Genomic DNA, 26,213 nt, shown 5'->3' with positions numbered 1-26,213 from the left:
TTTACGCGACTGAAACCGGTTTGCACTTGTTTATGTTCGTGTATCAATTGATTAACATTGTCATGCAATACGTTAAAAATAAATACAAGTAGGAGGTATGTAAAAAATCTCCTGAATAAAAACCCATTACATGTATGTTTAAATATATAAGTATTGCATATAAACTTGTGCAAAACATGCAATTATTAAAGCGCTACAGTGCATCTAATAATTTGGTCTAATTATTATAGTATAGGGGAGAGTGGGGTCAATTGTAACATTTTTTACTTAACTATTTTCAATTTAAAAAAAAATCCAATATCTTATTAGTATTATTTGACAGACGAGTAAAGTAGACTATCCTCTACTAGAAAAAAAATAAATACCTTATTTTAAATGTTATTATATTAGTTATTAACAATTTTTGACAGTCGTGCACTTGTTACAATTGTCCCCACTTACGGGGTCAATTGTAACAATTTATAAATTCAACTAAACCTCTGTTAATTATGCATATTATCATAGTTGTGATATATTTTTTTATTGATCAAAATAGTAGTGATATTTTAGGAGTAAAAATAATAATGAGCAGAGGCCTAAAGGGTTAAACTTTTAACTTTAAGGGGTTAAAAATTTTATTTTATGCTGTGAAAGGTGACAAATAAAATAATGCACATGCAACATAATATAAATGATATAGGAAACTATTAAAGAGTTAAGTAATAAGAGTTTGTAAACATAAGATTATTTATTTTCAGCTGTTACAATCGTCCCTTTACTTATTGTTACAATTGTCCCCAAGACGCCATTTCAGCTTCATTTGTTTAAAAAAATACTAGTTAATTGACAAAACTAATCTTTTTTTGTGAAATGTTAATTAAGGTGTCCACTTACATATTCGGTTAATAATTTTTATTTGTTTAAACAAAATTACTTTGCTACAATATAATATTCTAATACCAAAAAAAGTACTTACGTAGCGTGAAAATATCTTTTGTGATGTAACTCTTTCAAAAGTACATGAAAATGGTTGCCAGCAGGAGTGTACATGTAGATTTATTAAATACACCTTGTGCGCCACCTAGGAACCAAATCTAGAACCCGACACTCGAAATTTTTGCTCTGTTACAATCGTACCCTGTTACAATTGACCCCACTCTCCCCTACTAATATAATACCTGATATAATAAATATTCTATATTTATATAATATATCGTCTAATTTGTCCAATTGTCGAATTTATATTATATATCGTCTCATTTCACCAATTGATACACGAACGGAAACAAGTACAAACCTGTTTCAGTCTTGTAAAAACAATAAAGCTGTATAGTATCACCTGATAATTAAGATTTTACATAGAATCTTAGAGTACGTCTAATAATTGGATTTAATAAGAATTAATTTAAATGGCTCTATTTTGCATCATATTAAGAATTCGCCATATTTGCCGGAAATTATCGTTCATGGAACAGCGAAGACAATGTTAGAATATGTTAGAATGAATCAGAATATGTTAGAACAAAAAAACCCATTCTTTAGAAGACATGTTTAATTGCTTCTTACTATGAAAAACAGCAAAGAAATAAACCAAATAAACTCATTTCACTATTAAACTACATATATGTACGCAAAAACCCAATTAATAAATCAAACGTTAAATTTTTTTTCTGCACTTTACAATGAAATCACAAGTAATAAAACAAATCTTATAAAGTCATTGCTTTTGAAATTTGCAATTAAGAAACCTGAAATTAAATATTAATAAAGCAATGCTGAGATGATATAAATTTAATTAATTTTCCTTACCCTTATAATTCATGTTAATTATGTTTAATAAATGACAGTTACGGCGCATAATTTTAATATCAATCCATTATTAAAATATCTTATTCCTTTCGTCGCTGAAAAAAAAGCGTTTCACGTTTTATTCGTCCAAAATTTTAATATTTTTTCTTTTATCATTGAAATGCAATTTTTATTTTATTAACACATCAATTATGATATTCTTTAACTGCAAAAATTCTTTTACAACCGCCATAAAATATAATGAAAATAAAATTATTATTATTCTTAGGAAATGTTTTTCGGAAAAATCAGCTCGATCGAAAATAATTCATGATGTAGAATCTTCTAATAAAAATAAATTAATAATTTCAGTATTATGTTTCCATTTTTTGGAATTTGAAAGTTATGAATATCAAAATAAGCGTTTCTAATTTTCATGGTTTTATGAATTTTTTAATGTATTTGAAAAAAAAGAATGATTGATTCAAATTTTTAATCGTATTATTATCGAAAATAACTTTTTTTATAAAGATTCAGTGCAGTAAAAATAATTCGCTGAAGAGAAAGATAATTTGCAGTTTTTAAGAATAAATGCAAATCTATTTTTTGTCTTAATAAAATGTTATTAACGTTTAGAATTATCTCAATTTAGCGATGGAAAAATAAAGGTTTTTTTTTCTTTCTTGGGGCAATATTTATCTTTAAAATTACTATTTGAAAGATGAATTTAAAGTAGATTTTAAAAAAAAAAATAAACGTATATTTTAGAACGATAACCAAAGTGTTTATTTTAAACTTAATTGCTGATAAATTTCTCCTAATTATTGATGTAAGAATTTACTCAATTTGTGAAATTATTATTAAGTAATGAAATGACTACCATCAAATATTATATAGTTATCAAATATTATATAATTACGTAATATATTTATTATATATATATTGCATAATTTATTGATTTGGTTATATGACATTCAATATTGTCAATTATTATTTTAAAAAATTAATTTCGTGAAAATTTTTTCTTTACAATTCATTAGGAATTCCTTTAATGTAGTTTAATCGTACGCTGTTTAGGTGTTTTAGATTTTTATTTACTATCTTCTTAAAAATATAAATTACTTTATTAAAGGCTAAAACGCTTAACCCATTTTAGTCGTGAAAGCCATGAGAGAATTTCATTTTCTTTAAAACTTTTAACACACTTAGAGTCGGTTATTTGTATATTTAATGTTCTAAAATGAGTGAAAATTCTTAAGTAAAAGTTTTAAGTAAATGCCGTAAAAAAACAAAAAAAGAAATAGCAATATTAAAAAAAAAATTTTTTTTTCTATAACAATATGTTGAACAAATTATTAGAAATGTAAGCATTTATAAAGAATTTCATTAGTATTTCTCATATGGCTTTTCAGGTTAAAATAAACTAACCAAAAGAATAATAAAGAATGATATGCAGGGCTGATTGTGCTCCGGAAAAAATCCGGATTTTTCGCTAACTGTGATCCGGAAGTTTCCGGAGATCGAAGGTTCTGACATTTCAAAAAATCATTGATCACAAAAATTTCCGAAAATCAAATTTTCAAAGGTGGAACTTAAAAAAACAGTTTATTTTATTTGTTTGTAAGAAAGAGCCAAATACTTTATAAGCTTATATTCAAGAATAATATTCATTTTTTATCAATAAATAGTTATTATAATCATAAACTCAAGAAAGAAAGACATATTTATAAATTTCAATTACTTCTCTAGGTCATTCATAGGTATGTGCAAAATGTTAAATATATTTTAAGTAAACTAAGAAACGTTGAAAAAAAGGAAAAAACCTTGTTTAAATTTTTTTCTAATTATTCGATTTAAACTTTTTTTTTTCACTCAAGAAATTTTCCGGTATTTTGACTTGGGTTCACAATCACCACTGGAGATGTCTGTAAGTGACGTAGTGTGTTTATCTCGATCCTGATTGGTCGTCGAAACGAGGCATTTGTTTACGTAAGCCAAGTCTAGTATCAATTTTCTTAAGTGACACGTTCTATATTCCCACACAAAGATTCTTTCACTATACATTTCTTTCGTAACACAAAGACAGGCATGAAGCCACGTAGAACATAAACAAACTAATTATGCATCGAAGTTGCCAGGTACACAAAGCAAAAATCTGTCACAGTTATAATAAAATACATAAACAAACAATAAACCTAAGTTAAGTAAAAGATGTAGACGAAAAAGAATTATATTTCAACAAATTCGATGTGCGATATGGTACTGTATTTAATTAACTTAACGTTAATTAACATTCTAACTTATGTAGAGAAACTTAAGCTCAACTTTAACACACAATTTTGCTTATAATCTATCAGCTAGAGCTGACTTCATAAGTCAGATGTATGGGCTTCTGTGATCTTCTTCTTCTTGAAATGCAAGTATCCAACTATGTTTTTTAGATAACAATTATTGTTTTCAACGTTAATAACAGTTTTTTTAAACCATAGTTTAGCTTGCCTTATTCACTTTCAGCATACAACAAAAAGCATTTTTATATGCCACTCTAGACCTGTGAATTTGACTATCTGACATAAATCAAATTTTGGGGCTGATACAGATAAAAGGAGGAAAATATTTCCTATTATTTTTTTTTTCAATCAAATATTTTCAAAATAATGACACGTCTTCTTTTAGTGGCACATTGTGGGCCCCCTAATTGGCCTGAAATAATTTTCTTTGGTGTAATATGTAATATAATACCTGGTCGAGTGTGAATATTATTTGTTAATATTAAGGGAAGATATAGAACCACGTATGAATGTAGTATATTAAGCAAGAATTTCTTCATTTTAACGCCACTTAAAACACTATTATTAGTTTATCGACACCTTGCTAATGAATATTATTCATGAAGTCTGAGCTCTGCCAAGAAAAAGGTAGATCATTTAGGGTTTAACAAGCAGGAAAAAAATCAGGAATTGCTGATATAAACCATCAATTTAAAAAACGGGAGGAAAATTCATTGTTTGAATTTAACGTTTGTGCAAAACTCTAAATAATGTTTTTTTCCTCAAATCGAATCGTTTTTTGTTGTTCTTTTGTTGAATTTTTTTTTGTTCGATCTGTTGAAAAACATTGTAAAAAATTGTGACATTTCTTGATAATGAATAAACTCGTTTTCTAAACAGAAAGCAGCAAAACCAAACACATTTATATTCCGTTTTGTGTTTATTGATTTATCATATATATCATTTTTATGCGTTATCAGGAGGTGTAAGACTCATTTTTGAGTTCATCTCTTGAAGCTATTCCCTGATTCTTCTTTTAGAGACAGAATATTCTTTTCGTTTATGGTAGGAATATTCTTTGGTTATTTGTCCATACGTTCGTGCTTTCATGCTCCTAGATGGTGAAGTCAATTGCTTTCATACATTTTTTTTACTATTTTGCGTTTTTCTAATTTTTATGTAATGACGTGAACTAACGCGTTTTCTTGTTTGTTTGCCAGATGCTGTGAAACGCGCTTCAGTATTCATCTTCTCGAGCTGCCTCACCCTTCTTTTTGGGTACTTTTTGTGTGTTCTGGGTACTCTCTGCCGCAGAAGACCAGTCATCTCATTTGCTTCAGGGGTTGCCTTCATTCTCTCAGGTAAAATTTTTCATGATTTCATAACACATAACATGTCATCTCATAACACATAACATGTCACATATAGCATGTCCCACATAACATGTCATCTCATTTACTTCAGAGGTCGCCTTCATTCTCTCAGGTAAAATTTTCCATTAATTCATAGCGCATAACATGTCATCTCATAACACATAACATGTCACCTCATAACACATAACATGTCACATATAGCATGTCCCACATAACATGTCATCTCATTTACTTCAGAGGTCGCCTTCATTCTCTCAGGTAAAATTTTCCATTAATTCATAGCGCATAACATGTCATCTCATAACACATAACGTGTCACACATAGCATGTCCCACATAACATGTCATCTCATTTGCTTCAGGGGTCACCTTCATTCTCTCAGGTAAAATTTTTCATGATTTCATAACGCATAACATGTCACCTCATAACACATAACATGTCACATATATCATGTCCCACATAACATGTCATCTCATTTGCTTCAGGGATCGCATTCTCTCAGGTAAAATTTTCCATTAATTCATAGCGCATAACATGTCACCTCATAACACATAACATGTCACATATAGCATGTCCCACATAACATGTCATCTCATTTGCTTCAGGGATCGCATTCATTCTCTCAGGTAAAATTTTCCATTAATTCATAGCGCATAACATGTCATCTCATAACACATAACATGTCACCTCATAACACATAACATGTCACATATAGCATGTCCCACATAACATGTCATCTCATTTACTTCAGAGGTCGCCTTCATTCTCTCAGGTAAAATTTTCCATTAATTCATAGCGCATAACATGTCATCTCATAACACATAACATGTCACATATATCATGTCCCACATAACATGTCATCTCATTTGCTTCAGGAGTCACCTTCATTCTCTCAGGTAAAATTTTCCATTAATTCATAGCGCATAACATGTCATCTCATAACACATAACATGTCACACATAGCATGTCCCACATAACATGTCATCTCATTTGCTTCAGGGATCGCATTCATTCTCTCAGGTAAAGTTTTCCATGATTTCGTAACACTTTTTTTTATTGCAATGGACCCTAAATATGTAGCCTAAGTTCGATTTTTCAAAACAACAGACCTTAAACCTTTTGTCACCACTGGGATATGTACTTCCCGTGAATTGCCTCGCGTCACTTTAACAACGCCGAGATCCACGTGTTGCATTGAAAAAAGCGCAGTTGGACATATTTGTTCTATACATAGATTAATTATATAAGTAGGCTGCTTTCGCAATGGTAAAATGGTATTCACTTTTAAACCAACACCTGTTTGCATAATCCCCTCATCACGTGACGGAGAAGGAGGAACGGTAAGTAGTGTTGGCCACTTATTCCTATATTTGGAGATAATAGTAGGTAGAAAAAGATGATTTATTGATGTCATAAAATGCTTTTTGAAATGATTTCGCATTTTTCTGGTAGCGGCGAAATCTAACGCAAACGTTAACTAGCCTTGATGCAAAAATTAAATTTTTAAAAATATTAAAAATTGGAATAAATATTAAATATAAATTAAATCAATTTTTTAAGTAGTCATTTTTTTGTAATCATTTTTGCGTAATCATTTTTTATGTAATCATTCTTTAAGTAATCATTTTTAAATTAATCATTCTTAATTAAAAGAAATTTCTTGGTAATCAGTTTTTATAAATAATCATTTTTTAATTAAAAATTTTTTCTTGGTAATCATTTTTTCTGAGTAGTCATTTTGTAATAATTTTTTCTAAGCAATCATATGTGCTTAAATTTTATACTTTTAGTTACAAATATATGATGTAATACCCTTTTATTACATGACAGACATCTAATATGTAATAAAGTTTGTTCCACGCAATTCAGTTCCCCATTGCCAGTGCAGCATAAAGTCGGCCATGCAGTGTTTTTGGCATTAGTCACTCATTAACTGAGTGATGGACATGTCGATGGCAAATGATTTACTCTTAATAGTATGGCCGCCGAGATCTCCCGATTTTAGACTCTGGCTGCGAAAATATTTACAAGTATTTCTAAAAACTTCAATTACTCGTTATATGTATGCCGTGTTGCATATATGCCACAACTGAATTGAACAGTGCCTTAATTTGTCTCACCAAATATTTTTCATTACATAATCTTTGAATTGATATTTAAGTAAAAATTAAAAGTATTTATAAAATTTACATTATCTCATTATATTTGTACGGGTCAGTCGTGTATATGTCAGTTTTATTACAACTGAACTAAATTAACTGAATGTCTCTGTCCATTAACTCATTATATTTGAACATGTCAGTTATATTACAACTGAACGAAATTAACTGAATGTCTCTGTCCATTTACTTTTACACGTCAGTTACATTACAACTGAACTAAATGAACTGAATGTCTCTGTCCATTAACTCATTATATTTGAACATGTCAGTTACATTACAACTGAACTAAATTAACTGAATGTCTCTGTTTTAATTTATTCTACGGAGCATTTCTTCAATATATATTAGTTCAATTGAACTCTAACTAAAAATTCAAAAATATTTAAAAAAATATCTTTGAAAATTCCAACAACTCATTATATATGTATGCCTTGTATATGCCAGTTACATTAGAACCATTAGAAAGTTAACTTAACCCTGAATACTACTATGCAATTCAAAACATCAAAAGGTTAAATAAAAAAAATAAAAAACTTCAAGTTTTATTTCTTTTGAGCCACGACGTTAACATATTTTAAGACAAAAGTTTGGATGAAAAGAATAAAAAAAAACCCACAAAGAATGAGTGATCTTAAGGCAAGAACCAAATGCCTTTTAAAATAGTGTTCTTTAGTGCCTAGAGGCAATAAAGAACGTATCTCATCCATTATGTATCAGTTTGCTGTAGGTAATATATCATGAAATAATCATAGAAATGCTACGTGAAGTTATTACTCATGCTGAATGTATAGGTGAGTGCAAGATTTGCTCGTTTCTTGATAACTTTTGTATATTTTATTTCAAAAACACATCTATGCTGTTGTTACAAATCATCCTAAAATGTTAAATCTGCATCTGAAGCGTTTCAAATACACTGTTGGAAATTTCTCGGAATAAATGTCTAAGTAACAATCTATTTAATTGTTATTTTACCATAATTAAACAAAGCAGTCAAATAACCGTAAATAAGAGGCTAATGAAACTATTAACAACTAGAAAAATCGTGTATTAACTATTTTTTTTAACCTTAAGCGGTTAAATAATTACTGCACCAACTAAGCCCACCTAATGAAGCAACTGCGTACATATTATAGCCGAGAGAGCTAATCTGTCAATCTCACGACCGACGGAACGGGGGTTCGAATCTCAGTGTTGACGCCTCCATTCCCTTTAACACACACGAGTGTTCGTCCTGCACTCTCCAATCCCCATTATCTAACGGGTAGCCTAACTCCTATGTCCAGTTAAAAAATTTTTGTACAGTTTTGAAACCATGTTAGCTGTAAATGGTTAAAAAACCGCATGTACTCATGCTTTTATAACCATACTAGTTATAAACGGTTTCGAAACCTTAAAGGTGAAAAATAGTCTTTACCGTTAACTTAACGGTTAATGGGATGGACAGACTGTTGCCGGTTATTTTACCATAATTTTAGAATGAAAATTCTAACAGTGTAGTACAACATTAAGAACTTATTTTATACGGTTAATCGGATGCCTGTTATTTTACTAGAATGAAATTTCTCACAGTGTAGTACAATATTAAGAACTTATTTTCTACGGTTAATCGGATGCCTGTTATTTTACTAGAATGAAATTTCTCACAGTGTAGTCCTTTTTAAGAACTTATTTTCTACGGTTAATCGGATGCCTGTTATTTTACTATAATTTTAGAATGAAAATTCTAACAGTGTAGTACAATATTAAGAACTTATTTTCTACGGTTAATCGGATGACCGTTATTTTACTATAATTTTCGAATGAAAATTCTAACAGTGTAGTACAATGTTAAGAACTTATTTTCTACGGTTAATCGGATGCCTGTTATTTTACTAGAATGAAATTTCTCACAGTGTAGTACAATATTAAGAACTTATTTTCTACGGTTAATCGGATGACTGTTATTTTACTATAATTTTAGAATGAAAATTCTAACAGTGTAGTACAATATTAAGAACTTATTTTCTACGGTTAATCGGATGACTGTTATTTTACTATAATTTTAGAATGAAAATTCTAACAGTGTAGTGCAATATTAAGAACTTATTTTCTACGGTTAATCGGATGCCTGTTATTTTACTATAATTTTAGAATGAAAATTCTAACAGTGTAGTACAATATTAAGAACTTATTTTCTTCTATTTCCATAGGACTACTCATTCTCACAGGTATGGTGATATACATTTCAACCTTCAAGTCTGAAGTTGGAAACAAGTTGCGACCCAAGTCGTCCTTCCAGGGTCCCATGTTCCGATACCACTACGGTTACAGTTTCATCTTAGCTGTGTGTGGACTCATGATGTGCGAGTTAGCGGGAACATTCACCGTCTTTCTCTTCATCAAGTGGCACAAAGTGGACATGCTCAAAAAGCAACGGCACCACCACCACCACTTGCGCCACCACTCACTGCCGCACCACCAACACCACAAATACTCGGACCTAGACGACCACCTGCCCTGTAGGAGGCACCGTGGTCGGAGGTGTTCTAAAACATCGGACACAAATCCTACAGACAGAGGTGGAGGTGGAAGGAGGCAGTCTCACCCTATCCCTTTATCTGAATCCATGAGGGACTTAGCCTTCTACAACTTCCCTCCTGTGTCCAGGGACACTACCTGCAACACGGTGTCCACTTCGGCGGACATCAACAGAGAGTATTCTTCGAGGGAGTTTTCCTTTGAGATTCTCAGGCGGACAACCCCTGTTTGAGGATGGGCCTTTTTTAAAATTTAAGAAAGGATTATATATATATACTCTTAGATAACAAAAAAATGAACAAATTTTATTAGTGGATTATTTCCTAAGAAACTTCGACCTCCTGATGAAAGGAATCCACTTTGTTAAAACAAAACGACATTTTTTATACCTCGTTAACTAATTATAGATAGTTAATAAATCGCAATGGTATAGGTGAAAAAAGAGTTCTGAGAGCTGCCCAGGTACGCGAATATTTAATTATTTTTTTATTTATTTATTTGGTTCTTCGTAACTAACGCTCTTAATTTATCTTTTTTAAAATGCGTGTCGAAAATAATGATATTGCAAATTACTAATTAAGAGAATTTATTTATCTTTTAAAGTACTAATTTTATTAAATTCTGTTCTTTTTAAATAGTTGGGTGAATACTGTGTATGATTTATTAAATTTGAATTCTGAATTAAAAGATTTACATTCGTAATTTCATTATCTTAAATTTATATTTAGGAGCATCAAAACTACATGTTAATAAATTGAATGCATTGATTTTGAAACATCATTATCTATATTACTTAATATTATATAATATTGTATAATATTTTTCTAATAATATTAATTATAAAGTAATATACTTGCCTATAATTACTCCTTTATTAATTTTTAATATAATATTTTAAAATACTTCTAATTATTTAAAAAAAAGGAGCTTACAACGCTTTTCCAAGCGATAATTATAAGCATGTGTCATGAAATAAGTTTATTTTTACATTTTAAAATACATTAACGTTCGTCTATAAAAAGTATATAAATGCAATTTTTTTAACCGCGACATTTTTAAATGTTAAGTATAACATTCAATATCCTTTAAGAAAACATATAATTTATCTCTTAAATTATATACAAATTTGGATTTTTTTCAATTGTGTAAACGTACATTGTTTGAAAGGGTATAGTACATTTTTAAAACATGAATACCGAAATATTCTTTAAAAAAAACAGAACATACAATTTTATTACTTTTTTTTAAAACTTTAATGACGAATATATTTAACGAACAAAGAAGATAATCGAGGTTTCATTCACAAATCAAACGGATTTTTTTTAATATATTGTCAGTTGTTTTTAATTAGAAAATAATTTTGGAAAGTTACCCGTTTCGTTTTGGGAAAAAAATTTTAAATGTAATTTTAGGTAAAAATTTTTTAAGATAAGAAGAAATTTTGATAAACGAATATTGAATATAATTGGAAGAATTAATTTTAAAATACTGAAAGAAAATTAACTTCTCGTTGCAATTCAAATAAATTGTTATATAAAATACTCGCGAATTACATGTTTAGATAGAAACTTTTGAAATTATCACTTAAAAGAATTAACTTTTTTAGTTTTTATCATCTAGTTTCAGCCTTATAAAATGCCAATATTCGACTTTTTTAGTTTTTATTCTTTAGTTTCAGCATTATAAAATGCAAATATTCGAAACATATTCAACTTTTTTAGTTTTTATCTTCTAGTTTCAGCCTTATCAAATGCAAATGTTCTATAGAATCGAGCATTCTTGTTAAAGCCTTTTTGTGAAACTTGAAGATGTATTTAGGTAAAAATTGTCGTTTTTGATAATTTATAACTTCATAATTCGAATAATATATACAATATATTATAATTTATATCGATAAAATTATTTTTTATACATTATCTCTTAACCTAAAACATTATCCGTAAAAAAATTACAGCCCGTTTAAGAAATGAAAATTCGATTACTTTCTTTATAAGTAAGACAAAACACACAATGTTTCAACAAATGAAAAAATATTGCGATCAAAGTTAGAAGCAGTGATAAATAAATGTTAAATAATGGTTTAAAATTAGCGGGAAAAGTAATATTTAGTTGCTTTTTTAAGGAAAGAAACGCAGTTATCTTTGCATATACATTACAAATAGAGTTTAAAAAAAGCAATATATAAAGTCTAAATAATGATTTTTTATAAATAAAAAGAAATTGCCTCTTGATTTGTTGTAGGGTAATTCTCAGAGCTCTTCTAATTTGTTTACATAACTGAATTACGAAACATATTTTAGAGAAAGCAATGAAGAATGCATTGCAGAATTCTCTGAAATCTATAAAAATATAGAATACGAGCTTTCTTTATTTTAAATGTTTGTGATGTATTGGAAATGCATAAACATAATTGAATAAGTTTTATTGTAAAAACGGAAGTTAGATGAGTATTTATAAGTTTACTATATTATATTCAAAATAATGGATAGCTTAAGTTGACTAAAATTTTTCGTTACGTTTTATTTTACTATGCACTCTTATTATTTAATATTTTATAAAAGTGTTATAAATATGATGCTTATGTTACGGAATAGCAGCGTTTAAAGTACATTGAAATTTACAAAAATTTGAGAATTTTTTTGTGTAGAAATAATATTGAAGGTTAAAAGAGATATTAAGTAAATATATAAGTAAATATAGTAAGATATATAGTAAGAAATAAGAGATATCTAAGTAAAAATTATTAAATGTAGACTAAATTTATTGAGAATATCTAAGCAGGGCTTTAGAAGTACCAATGTTATTATCCAAATGGTTTAAAAACAAATTGTAAACTTGAATAACTTGTAAAAAACATGGCCACCTATCTTGTTGGTTAGGACATAGTAAAAAATCGTTTAAATGTTTTTTAAAAATGAAAAAAAAAAACTGGGTCTTTTCTTGCATTAAAAGCTGAAGAATAAACTAAATTGGAAAATATGCTTTATTGTAAATTGTGAAGATAAAATATCCTATTGTGGCAGCTTGTTTTGAAAAAATCAGATTACATATCTTAAGCTTTTACATACTGTAGCATTTTAAAAAATAAGAGTCCAAGAAAATTTTAATTTTGAAAAACAAGCTAAGAGTGGTGCTACTCTTTATAAGCTTTTTTTTAAAAATAAATCGAATGAAAAATTTATTTGGCAAATATTATACTTTCACGGTTTACAAAAAAGTAAGAAAAAAAAAAGAAAATATTGATTTTTTAAAAAAATAAAGAGTGTCACATTTTAAAACCTCATTTTGAAAATGTTTAATGGATTTTCTTTAAGAGTTTCTAAACTTAGTTCTCCATGTTTTATTGAAAAAAATGTTGCAAAATTTTTAAAAAAAATTTCTCAATTGCAAGAATTATAAAAATTGAAACAGTGGCCTTCATTGTTCGAAAAAATAAGCTTCCAACTTATCTTACATGGAAAACAATAAAGGGGTTAAGCCGTATTCTATATTTTTATAACAAATTTTCTCTTTGAGAATATAGATAGAGGCAATAATTTATTTTCCATTTAAAGAATATATTATATTTAGCGCAACTTGCTAGCAATATATTTACTTACATCAGCAATACTAGTATTATTTTTGTTGCCTTTGCAGTTGTTTGTTTATCCTAATATATTTTACATAGCCAATGATGTTAAAAGGATGGGCATTGCATCGTATTACAGGTTAACTCGTAATTCATTGTTTACAATATGATATATTATGTCCTCATATCTAAAATATTTATCGTATTTATTATTATTTCTGGGATTATGTTTCATTGCAATTTTCTTTTGAATATGATTACTAAATACTTTTACATGTGTTTTTTTTTTGCACTTTATTTTGAAATATTAGTATTTAAAGTATATTATCTTGTTCCATTTTAATAAATAATAAAAGATAATTGGATAAAAAAAATATAATTTTTACCATTTAAGGAATTTTTTTTTTTTTAGTTTTCGCCTATTTATAGTCAGTGCAACTACAGAAAAATTTATAATAAAGTTACAAAAAATAAATGTGATACCTATTTATCATTCCTTATTTTTTTTAAATTTTTTTAACTGACCTTAAAAAAAATTCGAGTAAAAAAGTGTGTTTCTTTACGTATTGTTCATCAGACTTCAGAGATTTATTAAATTTTTGTCTTTTATACGTTTATAATAATTATGTGAAATATTCTCATTGTTTTAGTGTTATTATTCTCCCTCAATTATTACGGGAAATATACTCAATGATTTATAGTTTTTTTCTCTACAAATAATTGCATGAAATCATTGTTATATTATTTTTATTCTCTCCTAATAATCGCTTGAAAAATACACATTGCTTCATAAAACCATATTTTCACCCAAATAATTGCGTGAAGTCATTATTGAATTATTTATTGAAGAAGTATCATTGATTTATTGTTTATATTCTCTCTTAAAAATTACATGAAATATACTAATAATTTGAGTGTTATTATTCTCCTTTAACTATTACGGGAAATATGCTCATTGTCTTATTGTTTAAAAAAGTTGCGTGTAATATTCTCATTGTTTTATGATTTTTATTCTCCTTTAATAATTGCGTGAAATGTGCTCATTGTTTTATGATTTGTATTCACCTTTAATAATTGCGTGTAATATACTCATTGTTTTATGATTTTTATTCTCCTTTAATAACTGCGTGAAATGTACTCATTGTTTCATGATTTTTATTCTCCTTTAATAACTGCGTGTAATATACTCATTGTTTTATGATTTTTATTCTCCCCCTAAGCAAATGAAGAAAAACATTCGTTTTCTTTTAACAATTCAAAATATGCATTAGTAAAATATGCATTAATAATAAGGTTGATTACTATAAAATTAAGAGTAGACCCCTAAAAATGTATATTCAGCTGCTTCAAAAATATATATATTTTAATTCATTCATTTAATTCATTATTCTTTATTCTTTTTTATTCATTGTTAATAAAATGTAATAGTTTGATGTAAGCTTTTTTTGTATTCAATGTTTCAAACCATAAAATGAAAATCAATCATATTTTTTTGATGAAAAGATTAATTTCATGTTCCGAAAAATATCCATTTATTACAATATTATTATAAGGTGCCAATATTTCTATCATTACTATCAATAATTGCATTGTATATCATTTAAAAAATATCTTGATTTCTAATTTTTTTCTTTTGAAAAAATAGGCAAAAACTTTTTTTTCTTATCTATAGGATAATTATGCCTAAATGGTTATTATAATTTTACATCAAATTTTTGTATCAAAAAACAATGAATCAATTTTGTATTAAATTTTTGCATCAAAATGATCCGATTAAAATTTCATTTTTCTCGAAAAAATTATCCAATTAAGTTTTTTCATTACACCAAAATTATTGTCCGAGTTGAGTTTTTCTATTTGTATGGTGACGACTGTGATTTTTTATTTAAAATTTACGTGAACGTGATTTTGATTTTTCTACATGCAATTTAATGGTTGACGAATTTGAGTATTTTTATTTGCCTCATAATTGTTGTTCAATGGACAATTGCAGTCAATTTTTTTTATGTTCTTAATGAATTCAGAATGATGGAAAAGTCCTGAAAAACATCTTTTTACCTCCCAAAAAATGCTACTTTTTTAATTAAGAGCAATTAAAAATCGTGTACTTTCGTTTTCAGTTTAAAAAGGAAGTCACGTGACTTTTAAGAAAGTGACGCCATTCGAGCCTGACTCGCGTTTGTTTACACTTTTTCTCCTTGGTGATTTAACGCTTGTTTACGTGCCTAGTTGAACGTCGTTTGTTTTTTTAAAAATATATTTTAAAATCGAAGTGTATTGCTTCTAAAATAGAAGGACACTTTGGGGGAAGATCTTTGATATCTTTTTTACCTATACTAGAAGCATGAATAAATTTTTGGGATGAACCAACTGATGAAAGTTTAGATTTTTTCCAATAGCATTCTATTTCTGTTGGAGATGGTAGCGAACATTTTCGGTGAACCCAGAAAAGAAATGCTATCATGTGCTTGCATCCTCCTGCGCTGGCCGCACAGTTATCGCACACTAATGAGTTTATGACCCCAGAAGATTCATCACATGTCAAAGTTATTGCATATGCTTTGGTTTTTATTTTATGCTCAGGAGTCATTTTCCCTTTAACAATGCAGATATCACTTTCTCGCTTAACTTGCACATAGCCTATAGCATTATCCCCATATGTTTGTCTTGCTGATCTGAAGTTAAAATATATATATATATATATATATATATATATATATATATATATATATATATATATATATATATATATATATATATATATATATATATATATATATATATATATATATATATATATATATATGTGAAAAAGATGATTTAAAAACTGAAAAACAGAATCTTATTAGACTAAACAACCAATTGAGACAGACCTGGCCTCCCCAAGGCCATAGTGTCGATAAAGAAGAAGAAGTTTTTTATAGCTTTCCTATGTCCATGGAATATTAGTTTGTGTTAATCGCTATTTCATATCTTTCTTTTCCGTAAAAATTCTAAAAGTTTCTGGAAACCTTAAATTATGAAATAGTTATTTAATATAAAATTTAGTATACATTAATTTTTTCTTTTTTTTACAGAATAGGGATAAAAACTATTATATTTTTTTAAATCTTTCAATATGCACACTATCTGCATAACTAGACGCTTTAAAATATAATGTAATAAAAATCTTTTTGATTTTTAATACATCATTCATAAAATGTACCAGTATCTTTCAAAATGGTTCATGTTATTATTTACACCTTGGATTTAACACTTTAAAAAATATTATGAAGCAAAACTTATTTTTAAATTTAATAGAAAAATTCGATAAAAAAACATTAGCAGGTGTAGTTAAAGTAAAATATACTAAAATTGAAGATTTGTATTTATGTTTGACAGTAGAAAGGGTAAAAATATTCTATAACTAGCTTGCCTCTGACTATTTCTTTATTTTTTTTATAAATTAGAATCTAATTTTCTTTAATTTTATTTTATTAAATATTAATTTTTGATAAAACAATAATTTTTAATAAAAATAATAGCTTATTTATTTTTATAAAATCGTTTATAAATTATTTTTAATAAAATTGACTTCAATTAATTTTTAACTAAATTAATTTTAATAAAATTGATTGTAATTATTACAAAGTTGTTTATAATTGGCCTTTAATAAAATAATAACTTTAATTCAAATTAATTTTTAATAAAATAATACATTTTATTAAAATTAATTTTTAATAAAATAATTTTAATAAAAGAGTAAGTATAACGTTTATAATAATAATTTTGTGAGTAAGTATAATTATTTGTTTTTGTGAGTAATAATAATTTAGTGTGTAAGAATAGCGTTTAGTTTTATACTTTTATGAAAGTGGAAAGATGTTTTTAGTATACTTAAATCCTTGCTATATTTTAACGTGTACCTATATGTGTTATAACAAATCGCCGTTCCATTTTCACACACAAAATTATTTACAGCCAGGGGCGCCGGTAGAATAAAATATAGGGGGGTGCAACCCTTTAACAAACTACCATCCCCACAAAAAAAAGATTAAAACTATTCTGTATGATTGCAATTCTTGTTTGATTAATCAATTTTTTACATAAAATTTTATAACTAAATTGCTTTTCTATTTATTTTTAATTGCTTAAAGAAAATCCAGGGTAGTGTAAGTGCACCTCCTTGCCGACGCCCTTATTTACAGCTACAGTTCATAAATAAACAAACTTATACCTTTGAGCCTTTATGCCTTTGATTTCAGGCGAAATGAAATCTTGGTTCGTTCGAAAAAAATCCATAATCATCTCTTCAGTAACTTGCGGCAAATTGTCCGTTTGAGCTTTTTGAAACCCATCTTCCATTTTGATTCTATATATGCAATAGATTTCAAAATATTTGCTGCTAAATACGCATTTAAATACACGCGGGAAAATTTGGAAAAAATAAGTTAAAGAAGAGCTAGTTAAAACCGCAAGAAAGAAAATACATAATAACAACGGGAAGGTCGTGAGGAGTAAGGCTCTAATGACGTCACACCAATCAGCGGTCGTTTTCGAGTGAGGGCGTTTTCGCTCAAATTAAAATATTAATAATTAAATAAATATTTATTTGTCAGAGTTAAAAATTATATTTTCGTAATCAGGAAATCAATCTTAAGAAGTAATGACTATAATTTGGAAAATTTAAGAGATGCTGCAATTGTCCATTCGGGGTTCTTTTTCTTATTTGCACCATCAAAATGGTCAGGTTTCGAAAAATGTTATTCCTTATTTGTCGAATAAATTGCTTAGTTTCGAAAGTTTAAGTGCGCTTAAAAATGACAGTTGCAGTCAAATAATTTTTCACGTTACTGGAAATGACGTTTCTTTGATGACTTATTATTTCTGTAAGCGAAGTAGGGTTTATATGTATAGAGGGGGTAAAATAAAAACGGATCACCTTAAGAACTTTTGATCTAACGATTGGTTCATCGCGTATTAAGCCGCAATCTTAGTAATTCAAGTTGTTAGCCTAAATATGCCAGATACTTTATGAACACTTAATAAGTTCTAAAACTTAACACAAAAATATTCGTTTTTTTAAAAACTTTTTGTAAATTATAAAACTCAATGTTAACCACTGAAAGAACGAAAATAATATTTTGCATAATCAGATTTTTCTTTTTTAAAGTCAATTTTTCACAACTGAAATAACGAAATATCAACTGAAATAACGAAAATAATATTTTGCATAATCAGATTTTTTTTAACTCAATTATAAAGCTCAATGATAACAACTGAAATAGCGAAAACAATATTTAGCATGATCAGATTTTGCTCAGTCTGATCATGCAAAATATCGCTTTTGTAGTAATTGTTTTTTTGTTTTTTTCATTGTTTAATTTAACAATGGTCGAAAAAGATTTTTGATACACTAATTTTTACACCATTTAAATTATGCAATTTTAGTTGAAAGTATCCAAAATTTAAACGGAATCGTTGGAATAGATTTTGAAAAATAAAAATTTAATATAATTTTTTTTATTTGAATTTTATTACGCTGTTCCGTTTTTTATATTTTGTGCTCTGTATATACAGAAGTATAATATACATAAGTTTTATAAGACAGAGATCCTATAAAAAATTTTGTACATAAGTTTTTACCCATTGGCAAATTGGTGTTGTTTTGGGTTTGATGGAATGCGCACCTTATTTTGACTTGTTCACACTTTTCAACAGTGTTCAAGAGTAATAGTAAACAGTACGCATGCGTCGTCATTGCATGCGTTGCTATGGCGACAGCAGCTGTTTGCAAATTTTTTTTTAGAATTCTTTTTTTCACTTTTAATTTTGTTATGCATTAAGTTGGTGAGTTTATTTTTCAGATATGAGCCATACTTAAGAATATTGTCTTTTTTTTTTTAAATTTTATTAAAATGTTTCTGAGATATGGGACAGCAACCATTTAGCCAAGGGTAACCTGTGATCGCCATTCGGCAATCACAATATTTTGTTTTAAATTTGACGTTTTTTATGTTTATTTTTTTATTGTCTTCTTCTTATTTATTTGGCTTATTTTTTATTTTCTTCAAAACGGACAATAATTTTGATAAAATTTTTATTAATTGACAAAACTAATTTTTGCTTAACGTGTCATAAAATAACGGAATTGTAACTAATATAAATATTAATTCATGTATATGAAAGAAATGTTTACCTAAAATATATCACAGTGTTTTTCATAAAACATTCAGCACTGTTTTACCTAGACTTTGGTTAAATGAATTGCCATCCAAAAAATAATTTTTCAAGAATTTCTTTAATATTACCTGTAACATTTTAATCATAACATTTAATCGTAACATTTAATCGTAACATTGAATTAACAATAAATTATCTAATAAGAATTATTCACGAGTAATTTGATTTTTTCAGAGGTGTGTGTAAACGATCGTATTAAATTTTGTTTTTTAAATGTTCTGCTCAGTTAAAAGGATCTAAGCAAAGGTTCCTTTCAAATAAATAACTCGTACTTGGTAGCAGCGTTAGGTAGCTTTAACAATTGAACTAGATTAATATTCATCTGCATTCTGTACTCAAGTCATGAATATTAATATAGAAAGAAAATAACAAATTTTAGATTTTTAGAGTTTGAATATTATAATCTCTTTTTCAACTATTTTTTAACATAATAAGCAAGAAGTGCTTTGTTGGTAGTTTCTTATGAGAACCGTAGCCTATGACGTTTTTTTAAAAATAAAAAATGGTTAATTGAATCTGTATGTTTTACCATGTTTTACCAAAATATACAGTTTTTATACATTCACTTCGTAATTTATCTCATATGGAAATGGTTTACAGAAAATTTTGGTTTTCAAAATTATAGTTCTTATTAACTCAATATTTATTTAATTACTAGTTAATAATTTAATTAATTAATAATTTAATTAATTAATTGATTAATTAATAATTTAATTAATTAATAATTTAATTAATTGATTGATTAATTAATAATTTAATTAATTAATAATTTAATTAATTAATAATTTAATTAATTAATAATTTAATTAATTAATTGATTAATTAATAATTTAATTAATTAATAATTTAATTAATTGATTAATTAATAATTTAATTAATAAATAATTTAATTTAATTATTTTTAAAAATAAAAAATGTCAATCAGTTGTTGTGTTTTTCATTATTCTTTTAAAATTATTCATAACTTATTTTGATCATTTAAAGATACACGGAGAAAAAAAAATTGGTAAAAAACCATACTGTATGGTAATGAAATTTATAGTAAAAAAATCCATAATGATTTTTAAAAAAAAAAAATATATATACGGTATTTATACCATTCATTCCGTAATTTATCTCATACAGGATTGGTTTATCGGAAATTCTGGTTTTCAAAATTATAGTTCTTATTACCTCACATATCACATATAGTAAAAAATATAAAACTGAAAGGTAAATTTAACCAAATAAATGATTTCTATACCATGCTCTGAGGTATCATGATAAAAGAATCAAATTTTACCTCATTTTCCCAATATTATCACATAATAGTTGGAAAATGGATTTTTGGAAACTATATTGCATAATATTTGTAAAAAATTCTAATTTTATCAGAATAAAAGTACCAAATTTAACCTAATTTTCCAAATATTATCACATGTTATAATATCACATTTTATTGTTAATTTTACCAAAATGCTTTGTTAAACATTGCCGAGCTTTTTGCTGTTTTTATAGAACCAGAAACTCGGAAGATTTCTCCATATATGGGTAGAATCAACCATTTTTTTTCTCTGTGTACCATTGAGTAAAAAAAAGACAATGAACCAGGGGCAAACATTTTATAAAATATGTATATTTTTCATACCATATTTCAATATATTAGTTCTTTTGCATGTTTGACACAAGTCAGTAAGAGTATGATGTTGCTCGTGGAATTAACTATGAAATACTGCCATTTTAAGAGAATTTTTCACAAGAATAGAAATAAAGAGAGCTTAATAATAATTAATGTTGTCATAATATGAAAATTTCTGTATCTCGTATGTATAAAAATTGAGTTTAGTAATTTTATTTGGCTTCTTAAGTCTATCATTTAATTTTTATTTATTTATTGAAAATTTCATTTATTAGTGATTTATTTCCTAGCTAAATTAAGCTTAAATTGCGTCGCATTTATATAGAGATGTTGATATATATTTTACAATAAAAATAGCTTAAATTCAAGAAAAATGTTTTTAAGGAAATTGCAAAAGTGTTTTTGATAGCTATATTAATCAAAATGCTAAAAAAATCATAACTCATTTAGAATTGCAGAATAATAATTGTAAGTAATATACAACTTAATATAAGTTATAATTTATATTCATATTTTTTTACTTTCATTTTGTATAAGCTGATTTTTTAATTTTTAATTATGGTCCAATTAGTCTTTTAAATATCAAATAATTATCATAATTATAAAGCGCATCATTACTTAATTTAAAAAAACTCATTGCTCATTAAGAAAAATTATAAAAAAGCTGTTTTCGATTTTTCGAAATCTTTTTTTTCTACAAAAAAATAATCGAAAATAATATTTAAAGCCATCTTTTCTTTTACATTGTTTGTATGCTTTTCAAAATTTAATCTGAAGCCATAGATTGGACAAAAATACTTGCAATATTTCGTTTAAATACGTTTTCGAATTTACGTGCATGATTTCACCGAATTTAACTTTCAAATATTTATTATAACAGTATTAATATGAGCCAATAAAATTATCCATTTCAGCATATTTACATTACAAAATTCAATTTTAAATGTAATCGCTAATTTAAATGTAATCGCCTTTTTTTAAACTATTTCAACGAAAAAAAACTTTTTTTTTTACTGCACTGTTATAGTGCTACAGTTCTCATGGAAAAGTAAGTAGATGCTTTTCGAACGAAAGAAAAGTAATCTTGTTTGAACTTAAATCAAATGCTAATACGAACATATTAATGGAATGTTAATTCCAGTGTTAGAGAGATAGATAATTATATTTTCGAATAAGCTTTCGGGAATAAATGCGCTGCAAGTGTTTATGTATCTAGAATTGTTTGGAAAATTACTGCCACATCACTATGCTATTATATGGAATTTGTAGAATCTTCTGCTACTGTATTTTTTCTATTTAGATAGTATGTTTTTTTATTTTAATTTTCTAGCCATCGTTGAATAGCCGATCTAATTTAGGGTTTATAACTACCTATGTTCATGGCCGTAGCCTAGAAATTTTGAACTCAATCAAGAAGACAAGGGAACTCCAAGATTAAGTATTGAGAGAAATTTACCTTCGTGGAGGACTTTTTGATGGAACTAACTCGCATTTGTGTTACATGGAGAAGGAAACCTCAAAAACCTCCCACGGTTAGCCTAACGGCAAGGGGATTCATTATCCGTCTACCCCTGAGGATATTTTTATGTCAGTTCTGTGGTCGGTGCGGATTTCTTATCAACTTGCCGTCGTTGGGATTCGAACCCGGTCACCTTATAAGAAGTCTTGGAACACTATTATGAATTTTAATGAGAATTGATACATGTAATTTTAATCACATCCAACGCATTCTAAATTTTTAAAAAAATATTCACTCATTATTTAATGTTGTTGAGGAAATATGAAACTAATATTTATATGCAAAAATTTATTAATAACTCTGAAAATAAATACACACTTTACAAAATATAAAATTTTTATGAATTAAAATTGTTGATAATTCTTATGAGTCATATTCCGATTAATTAGAATTTTATAATCATCGGAAATAATTTTAAATTTAAAGACAACGTTTGCTTGATTTTTTGCAGGTAGTTTAATAATGTTGCTCCCAGTGGTCAAAAATGGTTATAATTACATTTAACTGTAATTGCAACTATTTTTTATTGAAGAAATTACATTACAAGCTACTTTTGAAATGTATTCATTACTGAATTGATTTTGGAGAGAAAAAAAATTGAAAATTGAATAAATAATTCGATAAAGTAGTATAGAATATTATTCGGCAGATGTAAACAATGAAATTTATTAAGAAATATCTAACTTATGTTGTGAGCTAACTTAATATTCTAAATCATTCCCTGTATTTCTTTTCGATGTTCACATTTTTATGCCTTTTGATGCAATGCTGGAAAATTACGTAGTAATTGTGACTTTATAATACCTGCAACTAAGAATTTTTTTTAAAACTCTAGTGTACAGTGCGCCAAAAAATACAACCCTGAATAACTTTTGATCTAATGATCGTATCTTCACGTTCTAGGACATTCTTTTTGGGGTGGACCTCAGATATGCTAATTAATTAGTGCAGCCGATATTTTAAAAATACGAAATTAGACACAAAAACATTAAAATTTCAAAATATAAGGAGTAGCTGCAAGGGAAATATAATCCCAATAGTTTAGTCAGGAGAGCGATCCAAAGTTTGGAGTACTAAATGTTAATTTTACTTCCTGCATATTTTGACATATCTCGAGAACTTTTCTAAGAAAAATTCAAAATTTTTTACATACAATTATAAAAGTTATTTGTCCAAAACAAATTTCAGGCTATAAATAAATATCAATATGTATTTTTTTATTTTTTTATTTAATAATACATAATTTATTTAATAATAGTCACTATTTTGAAGTATGTAATTTTACATAGAAAAATGCAAACAATTTCATTACAATGGGATATAAAGAAAACTATATTTAGAAGTTTTAATGATGCTTTGTTAAATTGTTAAACACAATGTCTCGCTTAATAATACAGTAGCATTAAAAACTACAACTTCCTTATAATAACTGTAATACAAACTGATTTAAACCCCTTATCTATTTATTATTATGCTGTTCTCTTTTCTTAATAGCTTTTAGGTACAAGAGCAATATTGGAAGTATTGTTTGAAGAAGATCAAATTTGCTCCGTTTATCTTCTAAAGAAAGCTCACAATTTTTCTTTTAAACATTTGTCTATTTATATTTTATTAAGAACATTGTTAGTAATTTTCAATATGTGTAGACTTGTAATCCTTAGCTTATTGTAAAAGCTTTTAAGCAAAGTTCTTCCACAAATAATTTAAAGGGTGTAGTACTTTCGAAAAAGGGAGATTTTTTTTCTTCCTTATTTGGATTCATTGGCTTGTTTTATAATCATTTATTGCTATCATGTGGAAATAGTTAAAAGTATTAATTATTTTCAGAATCGGTGTATCAGTTTTTCTAAAATTGAAACGCAAACGCGTTCTCAAATTAAAAATTCAAGAAAGATTATTTTTCAAAAGCATGCCCTTCGAAAATGGCTTTCATATTTAACAAACATAATTCGTCTGTAGGATTTCATGTTTAAAATAATTGTAATACTGAGTCGCAGTATGAATCCAAAATACATAGTTTATAGAATCGATTTTCAAGTCTTTTGAAATTTGAAGATCTTCAAAATAATTTCACTTAGAACTTCATTTTTGAATTAAATATTAAAAAGAATACATTTAAAAATTTAAGTTCTGCAAAATTAAAATTATTCCGCTTTAAACTGATTTGCGTTAAGAGTTAAACGCATATAGTTTTTTAACAAATTACTTGTATTTAATGTAATTAAGTCTTAAAATTTTGAAAAAATGCGTTTAACTTTTTAAAGCCTAGATTATAAATTTAGATAAATTCCTAGAGATAAATTTCTTTCGAAACAATTTATGATATTGACTATGCAATGGTATTAAAACTTGGAAGAAAATTTCCCCTCCAAAGTATTACACCCTTTAGAAAATAAAATTAAGACAAAAAAAATCTTATTTTAATATAAAATGTCAAAAAAATTTGTTTATTTGTGTGATACCACGAGTTATTATAATTATAACATTTTCAATTTCTCACAAAATATTATATTTTTGCTTTTTCAAATAAAGTGTTGAGTGTGCTGAAGGCGTGGAAATAAGTTAACACTATAATGAGTTAAACCTTCTAATGAATTGAAGTTAGTCATGCAACATTTACTTCATGAAGTTGTTATTTAGAATAAAAATAATAACTTAGGTGCGAAGATTTGTAAAGGGCTGTTTTCTTGGTGATGGAAAAGAAATTAGATTTTAAATGTTGTTGCCATTTTCTTTCGGAAAATTCTACTTGATTTCTTCTTTACCCATAATTGCGTCACGAATGGTAACTAATTTAATATTTTTCGAAGTTTATTAAAAAATTTTAGTTTTGGAATATTTTTTTCCTTCCCAATTATAATTTGTTAGGCTTATAGTTTTTTTTCTTATTTTAAATGTTTGATTCTTACATAATGTTAGTTTCACTTTTTTACTCTTGAATAATGACAAATACTAGTAATCATTTCTAAATAGTTACAAAAACAGGTAAAAATTTCAAAACGAAACTTAGAACTTTTGTAATTAGTAATAAAACAATAGGAATATTTTTTGTCATTGAATACGTCTGGAAATAACAACAGCTTACAAAGCTTACAAAAAAATGACATGAATAACAAAGACCACTAATCGTTCCGAAATAGTAACGGATACAAATATAAGTTTTAATAATAACGGGCACAAATAACTGTTTCAAATTA

The 26,213-nt window shown here is 26.9% G+C and overlaps 1 protein-coding gene and 1 long non-coding RNA gene across 2 annotated transcripts in view; one reads left to right on the top strand and one right to left on the bottom strand.

Moving 5' to 3' along the window:
* The window catches only part of stg1 (stargazin-like protein), a 151,488-nt gene extending 141,067 nt beyond the window's left edge, over positions 1–10,421 (top strand). The window contains exons 3-4 of the mRNA XM_071180948.2: positions 5,258–5,398; positions 9,762–10,421. Of these exons, the coding sequence (XP_071037049.1) occupies positions 5,258–5,398; positions 9,762–10,321 (701 nt within the window). The 3' untranslated portion in view covers positions 10,322–10,421. The remainder of the gene's footprint in view (positions 1–5,257; positions 5,399–9,761) is intronic.
* The window catches only part of LOC147806565 (uncharacterized), a 394,172-nt gene that overhangs the window by 230,314 nt on the left and 137,645 nt on the right, over positions 1–26,213 (bottom strand). The gene's annotated exons all lie outside the window — the stretch shown is intronic.

This window comes from Parasteatoda tepidariorum, chromosome 8 (genome assembly GCF_982258835.1).
Source record: "Parasteatoda tepidariorum strain Cologne lab strain chromosome 8, Ptep-v5.0, whole genome shotgun sequence".
NCBI lineage: Eukaryota > Metazoa > Arthropoda > Arachnida > Araneae > Theridiidae > Parasteatoda > Parasteatoda tepidariorum.
This window is presented reverse-complemented; position numbering and strand designations above follow the sequence as displayed.